Raw genomic sequence first — 13,737 nt, 5'->3', positions numbered from 1 at the left:
CGCATCGGCGACGAAGCCCGGGCGAGGAGCCGGCGACCACCAGTCTGCCAGAGTCTTCAGCTTGCGCCGGTCAGGGAGGAGCGAGTCCGAAGGGGAAAGAAGAGGACCGTGGATGCTCGTGTAGAGGGGCCGTCCTGCGCTGGAGATGAAGCCTGGGCGAGGAGCCAACAGCCACCAGTCATGGCGTCGGAGCCTTATGCTTGCGTCAGCTAGGGAGGAGTGGGTCCGGAGGAGGAAGAAGAGGATTGTGGATGCTCGTGTAGAAGGGTACCATTGGAGTGGGAAGAGGGTCGCTGGCATCAAAGCTCGGGCGCCGCTGCCGCACAGAGCCCACGAGGGGCGGGTAGGGGAGGGGATTAGGAAAAAAAGGGGGCGAGGGGTGGCGCGGGTAGGAAAAAAATAGAGGAGGTGGGACGGCGGGGTCGAGCGGATGACGCAGAGAGTCGGACGCTGATCTGAGGGTTGGAAAGCGTACGAGGGATGACCACGGGTGGGGTAATACGACCGACCATAAAAAGTCTCCTTTTATTTTTTTAGAGTAAGTAGATATTAACAATAAATAAATAAATATAATAATAAAGGAGAGATAAGTAGAAGTAAATCTGCGTGCAGGCCTCTAACCTTCAACTGCATGGATTTGGGCTCGGACGAAGGCCAGACTAGGATGGAGACCACCAGCATCAGGCCCAACATGGTTGGCCCAAGCATTTTGTTTCCTTCCTTCAATAGGTCGACTGGGGCCGTACTTTCAGGTTTAGCAAACCATGGCCATTTGGCTTTCGGCGGCAAGCCGCACCGCGCTGCGCTGTACGAATGCCGCGGCGGCGCGGCGAGGGCGACGCAACGGGATCGCGGCTCGGTCCCGGCATCCGCAGAGAGCAACGGGAATTGCGGGGGGGCGTATGGGAGGCGTTACTGTGGCGCCGGCGGTGGTTTGCATTGATTCGCAGCCAGCCGCCGCCCGCCCCCCGGGCCCGCGCGCTCCGCCTCCTCCACCGCCGCCGCCCCGCCCCCCCGCCCCCCCCCCCCCCCCCCCCCCCCCCCCGGCGCTCCGCTTCCCCTAGGCCCTCATCGGCAAGGTACGCGACGCCCTGGATTGCGTGTTTTGTTATGCTAGGAGGATTCACCTGACAAAAAAAAAGAGTTGGGATTTTGCACCTATCTGTTTCTAGGTTTCCACTAAATTATGCAATTAATGGGAATCTTAATCTTTTGTATGTGATGTATGTAACAATATTTGACAACTGAAATAATTCTGTCGGTATTTGGATCTCAGAGAATTTGGGTTGGGTTTAGTTTGGGAAAGTATCAATAGTCCAGGCACAATGGCCCGTACCCAACAAAGTGAGCTTAAAGAGAAGTATTGCAGTGTTCGTTTTCTTTAAAAAGTTGGGCTGGGTCCATGCCTCTTTTTCTTAGAATCATGAAAACGTATTTGGTCAAGAAAAATATATTCCCCAATTCATTCTTCCTTGACGTATTTGGTCAATTTCAGTCAGGTCATGAAACCGTGGGAGTGTTCGGCTGGACTTATAAGCCGGCTGAAAAGCTGAAACGGCTGATTTGTTGTGAGAGAAAAATACTGTTCGGTGGCTGATAAGCTGAAGCGAACAGGCTGACGCATCTCCCGTGCACTTTATAGTCAAGAACAAAGCCGTCACATTTTATATTGCCATTTTCTTTGATTACTATTTTTGAAAGGTTTACATCTGATTTGCCTCTTATCGTAGTGCAATGTCAGACACCAAATGCCCTGGATAATCTGAATGGATGGTGATTTAGCTGATTTGTTAGTGGCCTAGCTTTGCAGTCCTAAACATTTAGTTTAACCAAGGATGATAAGCTGTATAGGTGATCAATACCCTGGGATGCCTCAGATATTTGGTGGAGGTTCCATCCATAGTACTCATGAAATAAAGGCACTAAGATTCATGCACTAGTTGCTAGCGAAAGGAAAGATGAATGCACTGAGAATGAGAAAGTGCTTTATGCTATATTCTTGTTTCATTTTGGAAATAGTGTGAGGATGCTTTTGTATCGTTTTATGGTTTAGGTACTTTTAACTCAACGTCAATGTTGCATACATCAGATAGTGTAAATAGCGCCTACAACTTCTGCTTGAGTTACTAATCACTAAACTAGACCGGCCTAGGAGAGGAGGAACTGCGTGGCTCTATATTATGAAGAAAATCGGCACCCAAATTCACCTCGATGAGGACTTGAACCTGGGTGGTCTAAGCGTACATCCACATCCTCAACCAAATGAGCTAGGCTCAGCTTCCTTACTGATCACTGAAATCTTGTGGTACGTTGAGGACTTAGGCCATACTGGGAAGATGTGATGCGCACAGCTAAAACGCTCTCTGTGAATGGTTTCCTTTTGTTCATCCATAATGAATTATTTTTTGAAGCTGTGAGAACACACCACCTCACCTGTACAGAAACCTAAGTTGGATACAATGATCATCAATCATCAAGCAATGTGAATTTCGTTGAACATGCGTTCATTAGCAGAAAACAGCTGTGTATACTTAAACAACATGCAAAGGTATTTTCAACCACAAAGTCATGTTTCTGTTCCATAGCATTACTGCTATTTATTGTTGCTAATCTGTGGCACCACATAGTTATCTGCACACAATTCCCAGTTCCATCTTGTTATGCTGCTTCTGATCACTTCAAAATGTTAATGTGATTGAGCAAGTATTTAACAACATATATCTGCTAGCTGAAATTACAAACCAAAACTTAGGAGTCAAAGTACTTGATTGATATGTTTTAAACAGCACAATATTATTCATAGTATCGATTTCCTAGAACTAGTTGCACTGGACCATATCAATATGGTCAATACAAATACATATGCCTATGAGATAATGTCTCACCAAGTTCCTTCAAAACCATGGGACAGTACCATAGCTACCATCAGACAGAGCTGCAGTTGCGAACATCTGGTCCACTTCTATTTCCATATCAGATCTTTTGGCGAAGCGGCCCTTGATCCTTGGTCGTGCTTCTGCATATGTCTTCCTTGTTGCATAACGTATGGTCTTCTCAAACTTCCTATTCTTTTTCTTCTCCTTGTACCTTAAGACCCTGGCCTCTCTGTCCATAGAGCTGAAGTGAATTGGAATCTGAAGTGAAGGACCTGAGAAGAGACTGATGGCTCCAGCAGTTGTCAGGATGTTGGCGTTTGTCATGTCTGTGATCATGTTGTCTGGTACTATACCCACCTCCATTGATGAGAAAGATATCTGAGATGGAATCGGCAAATGGTCACTGAAATATGCGAATCATAAGGGGATTGCAGGTGTCATAGACCCTGCAATGATATGTAGACGGGTTTAATTTGAGGGCATTAATTCTACACATGGAAAAATTTAAGATCTTTACTGTTGCAAAGTAAAAGATAAAATGAAGTGTAACTTTGGTAGCGACAGAATTGGACTACTTACTGTTATCCAATAGCTAGTTGGGTCCCTGCCCATTTCTTTGGTGTATTGATTGATGTGCATATAAAGTGACGAAAAACAGCTTTCCAGTTGTTTGTATATGAAACGAGGTCTCCATCAGTGATCAATTTTTAGAATTTGCTTAGAGATAACATGAGTGGTTGACAGTTATGGATACCTGGGTACTCTCATGGACAGCCAACCACTAATGGGCCGGCCCAACTTCTTGAAGAAGGTAGAATCTAGGGCTCTCTACAAGTAGTTGTAATCCGACTAGATCTCATATATAGTAATCGACTAGGTCCTGCCATGTAACCCTACCTCTCGGAGTATATAAGGGGAGGTAGGGGTATCCCTAGGAGGACGGCCAATCCCTCAACACAACAACCAACACCCGAGCGCAGAGTGCAATACAATCCCCCAAAACAAGACATAGGGTATTACGCTACACTAGCGGCCCGAACCTATATAAATTCATGTGTCTCGTGCCTTGCGTTACCATCAAGTTCATGGTCTTGCGATCCTCTCTGTCTACAAATCAATCATCTGGGTACCCCCTAGGTGGACTGCCGGTCACTAAATCTGACAGTGGTCTATGTTTGAAAGTTCAGGAACCCATAAATAAGTTTTCATAGGGATCTTTCTCTTATGACGAGGCTTTTAGAGTAGTAGAGTTGTACTATAAGATAAGCACATTTTTGCTACTTCCCTTATCTTCAGCCTAAGAGTTGTCTGCCTGGAATTAGAAAATAGTAGAAACTATAAAATGAAACAAGTGGAAGGAAGTGACAAAAACATGAGAGAACTAAGACTTTCCTTTCACCAAAAAACCCTACGTTTTGTGTTGAGATCAATTGATACTACCCTTTTTGCTGGATCATTGTAACACGCTAACCCAAACTTTTAGGATCCATTCTAGAACAAACGCATGACATGCAACAGCATAGTAATAGATGAACTCACGCTGTTGCTGATGGAATCGGTGTAAGCACTGACCCCGGCAGTCATGGAGGCAGCCTGCTCTGACCCTACAACTCCATAGCCACTCTGCTGCTGCTCGTTTGCCATCACAACTTGTGAAGGTACCACGCACTCGCCTGCCTCCTTATCTCCAAATTCTTTTTGCATCAGCTGCTGTTCTTGCCTTCGGTACTGCTCTGGGTCGTTGTTGATGTGGTTGTCGCAGTATGAATTGTAGCCGACAAGATCAAAGAACTCATCCACTTCTGCAAAGTACATGTTGTTGTTGTTGTTGTTGCTGTTGCTGATGTTGTTGCTACTGCAATTGTTGTTGTCAGGATCCTTGCTGAGCAGCAGCCAAGAGTCCACCTCCTCTTCCTTGTCGCCGATGGCCATGGTGGTGGCTGCTGCCTCAGCAAGCACAGAAGCAGCCGGAATGGCTGCAACGGGGAGTGGCACCACGGGCACGCGTTGGTGCCTCCCGGCGAGTGGGTTTGCAGAGTGCACCTTTGCGTCGCAGGGGGCGCACAGCGCTGCCGCGTCGGCACAGCACGCCAGCACGGCGGGGGCACACTCGCATGCCTCGCAGACGCGCACACGCTCATGGCGCGAGGCCACGCGGTTAGCAGCGTGCACCCGCGTGTCGCAGGACGCGCAGAGGTATGCAGCGTCGGCGCGGCAGTACACCACGCTCGGCGCCGCGCGGCACCCATCGCACGGCCTGGCCCATGGCCGACTCCCTTCACCACCTCCAACCTCCTCCTCCAGAACGCTGCCGCCAAAATTATAATTCATGAAAGGAGAGATCTTAGCTTGGCACTTGCACCACGTTGGCAATTTAGGAGCCTTAGTGCAAGCAAGTAGTAGGATCGATCATGTAGGTAGTATACTGCTCTACTACCGTACATTTGGTGTGTATATGTCTTCTCCTGTTCCTCTGCCTCTCATGGCTCCTACGTCTTCTTGCAGTGATTGTGAGTGGGTTGGGGAAGTCACCAATGCCAGAAGTTCAGTGTAGAGTACTAATAGCAGGGTATCAGGAAAATCCTGGGAGTGACACTTGGCATCATCTCGGGGCTGAACGCCGCTGTGTGCCTATCTTGTGGTTGGCTTTGGATGTTGCTGCCTCGCTGTTTTGTCCGGACAATAGGTCGTTTTCGGATAGAGATTTGATTCACTTGGGCAAGCCTGGGGAATTAGACAGAGTATACTTCCAGGTAAATCCTCTTGAGAAGTTTGCTGCGACTTTTAAGCGAAAGCATTCTGCATATTTGCAATGTTATTGCCTCTTATGGTGTAGCCTTGATCTGTCCCTTCATGCTGCACTTTTTCGTTCGTCAAGCAGGGGAGCTGGACAGTTGCTGAGGCAAATCCCAGGAGCTGGTCTACTCCATGGATCAAGGGAATTATCTGGTATGTTCTATGATTGGCACCGACGCTTGCAGCTTACATTCCTTGGACTAGGCTTAATCTAAAGGTAGAGAATTGGAAGCCGCTGTGGTATAAAGCACACGAAGGGAGGGCGTGGTCGCGTGGAAGATGCTGCCCTTCTTTATCAAAAGGGAAAGGGAGGGCGGGTTCTTTTGGATTCCAAAGCGTGAGAGTTTTGTGCCAGGGGTTGCCACTCCCCTTAGCCGTTCCGCTTTTTGGAACCTCGAATGTGAGGTAGCAAGTGGAGATACACAGGAAAAGCCCCAAAGTGCCCTGCCAGGTCACTAGATAGTTTTTTTGCCGCCCTTCTGATCTGCAAATATCTAACGTGATGTGTAGCGGGGAAGTCAAGTTGCTAAGGATGGCCTCACTTATTTCAGCTGCCAGGATATTTATTTGCCGCCGGACAATGGATATGTTTTTTCGGCTGGCTCATTCGATGAATCCATGAGTCTATAACTCTTCTTTTTTTGCTCGGGGAGCTATCCTGTGTCTTTGCCTTGAAGTTTCGTGCGTTGTGTTCCTCTTTTTTCTAGACCAAGTTCTGTGTTACTACTGGTTAACCCTGTTGCAAGGTTAAACTTGTCTCCATGATTTTTCCTTTGATCTGACTTCATCTCCTGCTCTAAGCGAGTTGTCATACAGTATTTTCTTGAACTGGAGAGGTACTTGATTATAGGTATTGTCAATATCCAACTAATAGCTAAAATATATCTTGTGTTGATAAATTGAGTTTCTTGCTTTTTTTTAAAAAAAAGAATTTTCTTGCATTTTTGTCAAGTTAATTTGTACCTTAACTATAGTTTAGACTAATTAAACTTTTTGATTTCTATCAGTATTGCTATTTTTATCTTTTTTTTCCCTTTGATCTTACAAGTGTAAATTTGTTGTAGCTTAACTTATGATGGTATATGAAATTGCTTTATTTGCATTTATCCCTTTGGTTGATAGGTATTTAAATGTTTAACCAAACCTTTCCATAGAATTTTCATCCTAGTGACTATTCTTACCTAGCAGCACAAAAAACTACACCACTCAAGTTTTCTTTTTCTTTTTCTTTTTTTTGAAAGGCATAGCACCTTATATTGTGAATCAATATTCTTCCCTACTGGTGCTAGTTCTATTTGTTCCACCAAAAAGCACAATTTTTCCTCTTGTCAAAACCATCTTTATTCCATTGCATGAGTGCGTGTATGCACAGCAGTTCCGTAGAGGTGGTGACAGGTAACTAAGCAACTGCAGAGTGGGTCCCGCAACTCAGGAATACTTGCAGATGGTGACTACTAAAGTAAATTCATGGGGTAAGGGGTGTTCTGAGATGCTATTTTTGGCTTTCATACTCGGCATACTTATCTTTCATAATTGTTAATAGGTTTCGGCCTGTTCTGAAGGGAGACCTGTCCTTGTTTCTTTAGTCTGATGGATACATGGAGTTTAAGTGTTTAACACAACAGTCTAGCTCAACTACTTATTTTTATTCACAGGAAGCTGATCTAACACGGGAACATGAGGCCTTCCAGTAACACAAATCAAGGTACTTGAGCTACAATCTCTCTGGCATGCATGCTGGCACCTGCTGTTCTGGATTTTATTTATTTTTAATTTTGCCACAGTCAACACCTGGAAACATCCAAATGATTTTTATTTTTTAAAAAAGAAACAGGCATGCACGCAAGAAGAATAGTTTGATGCAACTGAGATGCACTGATGATTTTCCAAGATTGGTGAACCCATAGCCACCAAACACTAATGCAGGGTTTGACCCATTTATTTTGCCTTAATACAGGTCCTTTCTGCTTGCTTACTCCACCAACCACATCAGAGTTGGTTCATCTCCCTCTTGACCCTTTTCTCAGTGCACCACGTAGTGTTGTCTCACTTTGTTATAAAGCCCATGCAGGCCCAGAAACTTGTCACAGTTATTCATCAGCTGCAGAGGAACAAGCAGAACTTGGTCAGAATTCGGGATGGCCACAGGCGCGCTGTGCTTCAGGGCGTTTGCCCTCTCCATGGCCTGCCTTCTCCTTGCTGTGCCGCTGCTAGTGGCTCAAGACCCTTCAAAGCTGAGCCTGGAGTACTACTCCAAGACATGCCCGAATGTGGAGCACGTCGTCCGTACGGAGATGGAGTGCGCAGTGCGTGCAGATACCCGCAATGCTGCCCTGATGCTACGCCTACATTTCCATGACTGCTTCGTGCAGGTCAGTACTCTGTTCTTATTTACTCCAGACACTGATCAACCTCTTTGTTTACCATGCACAGCAGGAGCTGGAATTGGTATCAGCCAATGCAGCACTCTGACAAAGGTGGCTTGCTGAACATCTGAATTCTGAACGGTTCTTGCAGGGATGTGATGGATCAGTGCTGCTTGATGACACCGCGACCATGATCGGGGAGAAGCAGGCAGACCAGAACGTCAATTCGCTGAAAGGATTTGAGCTGGTCGACAAGATCAAGGAGAAGCTGGAAGCTGAGTGCCCTGGAACTGTTTCTTGCGCGGACTTGCTCGCCATTGCAGCTAGGGACGCGGTTGTGCTGGTAAATCAAACCACATCTATTTTCAGTTTCCAACTCTATGACTTGCATCTGCGAAATAACTAGTCCCTAAAAATTAGTATTATATCATGCATTAACTTTATTTTAGATTGAAACAATTTCAAATGTGGATACACTCTGAAAGTTTCATAATTAGGCTTGTTATTCGAGCAAAAAGAACTTTGAAATAAAAGTCAGTATATACTATCCATGCTACAGAGATGAAAACAATGGTTGCAGGTAGGTGGGCCTTACTGGGACGTCCCAGTAGGAAGATTGGACTCCAAGAAGGCAAGCCTGGACCTAGCAAACAGTGACATCCCCACGGCTCAGCAGGGCCTTGTCACCCTCATCGCCAAGTTCTGGCAGAAAGGCCTTGATGCCACCGACATGGTGGCCCTTGTTGGTATGTTCTTCTCTTTTAGAGGCTGCAGTTTAAAATCATAATCACAACTTAAATTAAGATCAACAAACCCTGGCGATGAGGTGCTACGAGAAATGAAAAAAAAATTCAGGAAATGATTAACTCGTAAACATTACAGTTATATATCGAATACAGTCACATACAAGCATATTTTTATTATTGTGCAGATTATATTTGACTAATTTCCTATACACCTGACTAAATGTGTATCACGTGCATTTTAAGGCTCCCACACGATCGGATTTGCCAGGTGCGAGAATTTCCGAGACAGAATCTATGGCGACTTTGAGATGACGTCCAAGTACAATCCGTCATCCGAGACATACCTCAGCAAGCTGAAAGAGGTCTGCCCCCGGGACAGCGGTGACGACAACATCAGCGCCATGGACAGTCACACCTCCGCAATCTTTGACAATGCCTACTACGAGACGCTCATCAAGGGCGAAGGCCTCCTCAACTCCGACCAGGAGATGTGGTCCAGCATCGCCGGCTACTCGACGGCTGACACCGTGAACAAGTACTGGGCTGACCCCGCTGCATTCTTCAAGCAGTTCTCCGACTCCATGGTGAAGATGGGCAACATCACCAACCCTGCCGGCGGCGAGGTCAGGAAGAACTGCAGATTTGTCAACACATAGGCTGGTGAAAAGTTGAAGAAACTCGTTGCCTGCACCTGTTCTTTTGATGGTTGGTGGTGGTTTGGAAAATAAGAAAACTCTGCTGAGGCTATTATACTGTAGCACATATGTTGTTGTCACTCTGTAAAACATGTTTTGCCACTTGAACTACGAAGATACACATCTTGGTCTTGTATTTCTGGGTTGTTTGTAACCTTTTCGCGTGCACGTCACCAGCGGATTCTGATAAGATTTTACCACCTTTTGCACTCTGAAAAATACAGCCTACAAGCCAAGCAAAATCCTTAAATAGAGTTTCAAGACGAGATTTTGCACGTTCGGTCTTATTGTCTCAACCACTAAACCAATCAATGAAGACAGCAGTGCAAGATATCCTTAACGCAATGACACAGCTCTCCTTGGCTCTCGGGAGGAAAAAGGTTTATGCAAGATACTTGTATAGTTAAATGCGGTCTGTTATCTACTGCAGGATTCCCAGTCATCATGCTGTATAGCAATTGCTTCTGCTGCTGCTAAAAGTAACCAGGCCGGGATAAATTGAATATTTGTAGAGACAAGAATCATATGCTCCTTGTCGTATCAAATCTTTGTCCAAAGAGAGCAAAGGAGAGAATCCAACTCCGAGCCGCCTCACACTCGGTACCTGTCATTCTTCCAGGCATAATATGGTCAGGAAAATATGGAAACCTGCATTGCTCTAGGGAAATTGGGTTCATTACAGGAGTAGAGCAAACAGATGTCATCCTGGTTGCTAAAGATAGATTGCATACAACCTATTGTAATCAAGGCGGAAAAAAAAAAGATGCAGCCGCAGAACGTTTTCTACAAGATGGCAGAGGCACTGCCTATCCATTAGACGAAGAGATGGGCTTGCAAAATACAGTACTAGCCTGGCCACAAGACACCAAGGCTGGCCAAGCAATTATTCATGTCGCTTATGTCGCTTCTTCTCATGCTGTTCTTGGATGAGAGAATCAACTCTCTCGTGCTGTTCCCCAACCACTAGCTTCTTCTCATTACGGTCCTGGCTGTTACAATCCAATCCTTCTCCTTACTCGCAGCGCAGATCAGAGGATTATTCCCAGCTATGCTGCAAGAAAATCGACAGCAGAATAACCTTAAATCCTAAACCTTTGGTTAGTTCTCTTCAAAAAAAAAAAGGAAAGCTGATAAGTTTCACACATATAGGAAAGGAGAGGAAGATGACGCAAGCGATCGCGGAACCAAGTGCAACTGCAAACTTGTGACTTTTAGCTTTAGCAGTCGGTAGACTGGCCTGTGAGATCTTCTGGTTGGAGGACAATGGCACCGGTGCAGTCCTGGAACAGTCTTGCCCCGTATTCGCACCGAGGATGAGAGGATTACCGATTACACTGCAAGAAGACCATGATCATGAAAACCTTAAATTTAAAACTTTCTACTAGTACCAATGTGCCATGTTCCAAGCTGACAATCACAAAGAAGGAATTACAGCCTTACTTGAGTGTTCCTGCAAGCAATCTCGGTACCGGACCGCTCAAGTTATTATAGGATAAATCTCTGGAAGACAAGAGTGCACAGTGGCTACAAATTAGACCAAACTTCAGCTACCCAGACATGGATCGATATATAGAAGTTGGCAGATCCTACACCGTTCACTCACAAGTACTGGAGGCTTTTAAGGTGGGCCACGGAGGAGGGGATTTCACCATAGAAGTGGTTGCTGGAGATATCGAGTTTCTTGAGCTGGGCAAGCTTGCCAACCTCTGCTGGGATTGGCCCAGTTATGTTGTTGTTCTGCAGCAGGCTGCAACAGCAGAAACGGTTAAAAGCGATCATTGTCAGAAAGGGATAAAGGCTGCCATCTATAATTTCCACAAGAAGAACACAGCACTCACAGTAACTCAAGATTGGTCAAGTTCTCTATGGTCGGGGAGAGGCGGCCCGAGAGATTCCGGCCTGGAGCTTCCCTGCAGAAAGTTCACAGAAGCACGGGGGCAACCATGGGGGATCTAAAACTCCATCGGTGAAATTGATATGGAGCTGGGAGGAAGGAAGCGGCGGAAGGCGGCTTGCTTACAGTCGAGTGACAAGGTTCTCTGGCGAGCAGGTGACCAAGTTCCAGTCGCAGGGATCCACAGACATCATGTCCCAGTTCTTGAGCACGCCCTGGGGGTCCTCGAGGAGGTTCTTGATCGTCATCAGATATACCACTGCATTGCCAACATTACAGAAATCAGCACGCACCAACGATGCAACAGCGAGAAAACAAAACAGGGACAGACGCTACTTGAACAACACGAGTCATCCGAGAGACCGACGGAGACTAAGACTCAACGAAGGAGGAGTGGAGGACGGACCTTCATAGTTCGGATTCGGACCAGCGGGGGCAACAAGGAGGGCGCTTGAGGAGGAAGAGATGAGGACCAGGAACATCAGTGTGGAGGGAGAAGACACCGCCATTTGCCGAAGGCAGCCGAGCGCCCGAGTCCACAGCGTGCCAAGGGTCCTCGACCGGGGCCGCTTCCTCCTTTTGTGTAAACAACTATGGGGAAGGCGTATTTGTTTGCGGCCAGCACAGCTTTCGTTTTTTTCTTGAACTTTTGCCTTTTAGGTAGTCAAAAACAGCCATAATCTTATTATTTATTATTTGATTTTTTATCTTACTATTACATTACTAATCGTATAATCTTTTTCTAAGTCTCCCATCAAAATCGCCACGAGACGCGCTAGAAAAAATATAAATCACTAAAATTTTCATAAAATTATAAATATATACCCCTCATTTTAAAATTGTAAATGGTCTTGGTTTTGCCATAAGTCAAACTTCTCAGGTTTTGATCAAGTTATAGAAAAATATGCACTAATATCTACAAAATCAAACTAGCTTCACTAGATAGACCAGGACATATATCTTGATGGTGATCATTTGATATTGTAGATGTTATTATATATTTTTATATAAATTTAGTTAATGTTAGAAAATTTGATTTGGAACAAGGTTAGAACTACCTACAGAGTAGCCACTAATTCTGGATCTATTTTTTTTCAAAACATAACACTACCACTCCAAACAATTCGCTTGCTCCAAGGTCCTATATCTAAATTTAACAAGAATCCCTTTTATCCTCTCCGTATCATGGATCATCAAAATAAATAAAAAATAGTATTTCTATGTAAAACACCCATGAAGGGTATTTCAATTGAAATACCCAAACATGATATTAGATCATTCTCTTGTTCTTGATGATATTGTAATGGAGCGAAGAACCTAATTCTTCACTTTTTCACCAAAAATCTTTGAATTATCTTGAAGAATAGAAGGATAGAAAAAATTCCAATGACCATTGGACACTATTTGATCTAGCATAAAAATCATGAATTTTCATATATTTTTTACCAAAAGTATCCAACATTCGATGACTTACTTGATCATTAGCCACTGATAAGTCAGAGATATATGTTTTATGAACAAAAAAATAATGAATATTCATTTGATCTTGATCCTATGCTTTTCTCCTTATTTTTCCTATTGGGTTTTTAAAGAGTTTTCATGGCATATTAATATATGCCTCAGATTTTTTTCCCATAGGGTTTTCAAAAGATTTCTCAAAGCATTGGTCATCAAGCTGGATTCAATCATGGGGGAGTGTTACAAATAGATGTCTCTTGCCTAGAGACATCTCTCTCTAAATGATTTCATCCATCCATACAGAAGCACAGACACCTTTACAGAAGGAATACACAACTACTGGATAGATTAGTAACTGCATTAGGCAGTTAATCTCTGTCATCAACGGGGCCTGTCCGTTGCCCTTTTGAGCATGAGCAGTTGCCACCCATTTGGATGGGATGTCTCCGCCCAATGGGTGCCTGCAAATCACACATGTTCCACCTGTATAAATATTTACAACAGATCCATGCAAATGACATTTGTTGCAATCCTATTCACTGACACAGTATTGTCACTGATACATGTTCCTAATGAATACAATTTTCTTTGCAATCCTCGCACTCGGTATTTGCCTTTGCAATTTTCAATTCGACGCCATTCTTCTAGAGCAAACTGAAGTGTTCTTGGTTGCTAAAGATAAATTGTATACAACCTATTGTAATCAAGGAGAGAAAGTGCAGATGCATACATTTTGTAGAAGATGACAGGGTTACTGCCTATTCATTAGGTGAAGAGGTAGATGGGCTTACAAAATACTAGCCTGGCCACAGGACACCAATGCTGGCGAAGTAATTATGCAACTAGGTTGCAATGGTTTTTTTGTTCTTGGATGGGAGAATCAACTCTCTCATGCAGTCATGCTGT

At 44.7% G+C, this 13,737-nt stretch overlaps 3 protein-coding genes across 5 annotated transcripts; 1 reads left to right on the top strand and 2 right to left on the bottom strand.

The window, feature by feature from the left end:
* Positions 1-2,748: 2,748 nt before the first annotated feature.
* LOC117852344 (zinc finger protein HD1) lies at positions 2,749-5,623 on the bottom strand. Of its 2 annotated transcripts, none has more exons than XM_034734392.2 (2): positions 4,449-5,623; positions 2,749-3,254 (listed from the first exon to the last, which is right to left on the bottom strand). In XM_034734392.2, exons 1-2 carry the CDS (start codon positions 5,205-5,207, stop codon positions 2,895-2,897), a joined length of 1,119 nt encoding a protein of 372 aa, XP_034590283.1. In that variant the 5' UTR covers positions 5,208-5,623; the 3' UTR covers positions 2,749-2,894. The 2 variants fall into 2 exon arrangements, with proteins under 2 accessions (XP_034590283.1, XP_034590282.1); XM_034734391.2 differs by having other exon boundaries at positions 4,416-5,621.
* Positions 5,624-7,743: 2,120 nt separating this feature from the next.
* On the top strand, positions 7,744-9,615 carry LOC117852343 (peroxidase 11). The gene is made up of 4 exons (XM_034734389.2): positions 7,744-8,044; positions 8,190-8,381; positions 8,619-8,784; positions 9,028-9,615. Exons 1-4 carry the CDS (start codon positions 7,811-7,813, stop codon positions 9,438-9,440), a joined length of 1,005 nt encoding a protein of 334 aa, XP_034590280.1. The 5' UTR covers positions 7,744-7,810; the 3' UTR covers positions 9,441-9,615.
* A 491-nt stretch (positions 9,616-10,106) lies between these two features.
* Positions 10,107-11,952, bottom strand: LOC117852345 (LRR receptor kinase SERL2). 2 transcript variants are annotated; one of them, XM_072293128.1, is made up of 7 exons: positions 11,780-11,952; positions 11,500-11,632; positions 11,318-11,389; positions 11,083-11,226; positions 10,920-11,003; positions 10,623-10,813; positions 10,107-10,530 (listed from the first exon to the last, which is right to left on the bottom strand). In XM_072293128.1, exons 1-7 carry the CDS (start codon positions 11,880-11,882, stop codon positions 10,526-10,528), a joined length of 732 nt encoding a protein of 243 aa, XP_072149229.1. In that variant the 5' UTR covers positions 11,883-11,952; the 3' UTR covers positions 10,107-10,525. The 2 variants fall into 2 exon arrangements, with proteins under 2 accessions (XP_072149229.1, XP_034590284.1); XM_034734393.1 differs by having other exon boundaries at positions 10,920-10,979.
* Positions 11,953-13,737: the final 1,785 nt, after the last annotated feature.

Source organism: Setaria viridis, chromosome 4 (assembly GCF_005286985.2).
Source record: "Setaria viridis chromosome 4, Setaria_viridis_v4.0, whole genome shotgun sequence".
Classification (NCBI taxonomy): domain Eukaryota; kingdom Viridiplantae; phylum Streptophyta; class Magnoliopsida; order Poales; family Poaceae; genus Setaria; species Setaria viridis.
Note: the sequence above shows the minus strand (reverse complement) of the source record. Positions and strands in the feature narration are given on the sequence as shown.

Coding starts and splice junctions, on each gene's coding strand:
- LOC117852344 (XM_034734391.2), bottom strand. CDS start 5,207: ATGAATTATAATTTTGGCGGCAGCGTTCTGGAGGAGGAGGTTGGAGGT. Junction 3,255..4,415: donor CCGATTCCATCAGCAACAGC/GTGAGTTCATCT, acceptor ATTCCATCTCAG/ATATCTTTCTCATCAATGGA.
- LOC117852343 (XM_034734389.2), top strand. CDS start 7,811: ATGGCCACAGGCGCGCTGTGCTTCAGGGCGTTTGCCCTCTCCATGGCC. Junction 8,045..8,189: donor TCCATGACTGCTTCGTGCAG/GTCAGTACTCTG, acceptor CGGTTCTTGCAG/GGATGTGATGGATCAGTGCT. Junction 8,785..9,027: donor CGACATGGTGGCCCTTGTTG/GTATGTTCTTCT, acceptor GTGCATTTTAAG/GCTCCCACACGATCGGATTT.
- LOC117852345 (XM_072293128.1), bottom strand. CDS start 11,882: ATGGCGGTGTCTTCTCCCTCCACACTGATGTTCCTGGTCCTCATCTCT. Junction 11,227..11,317: donor TTGACCAATCTTGAGTTACT/GTGAGTGCTGTG, acceptor CTGCTGTTGCAG/CCTGCTGCAGAACAACAACA. Junction 10,814..10,919: donor TTGCTTGCAGGAACACTCAA/GTAAGGCTGTAA, acceptor GTCTTCTTGCAG/TGTAATCGGTAATCCTCTCA.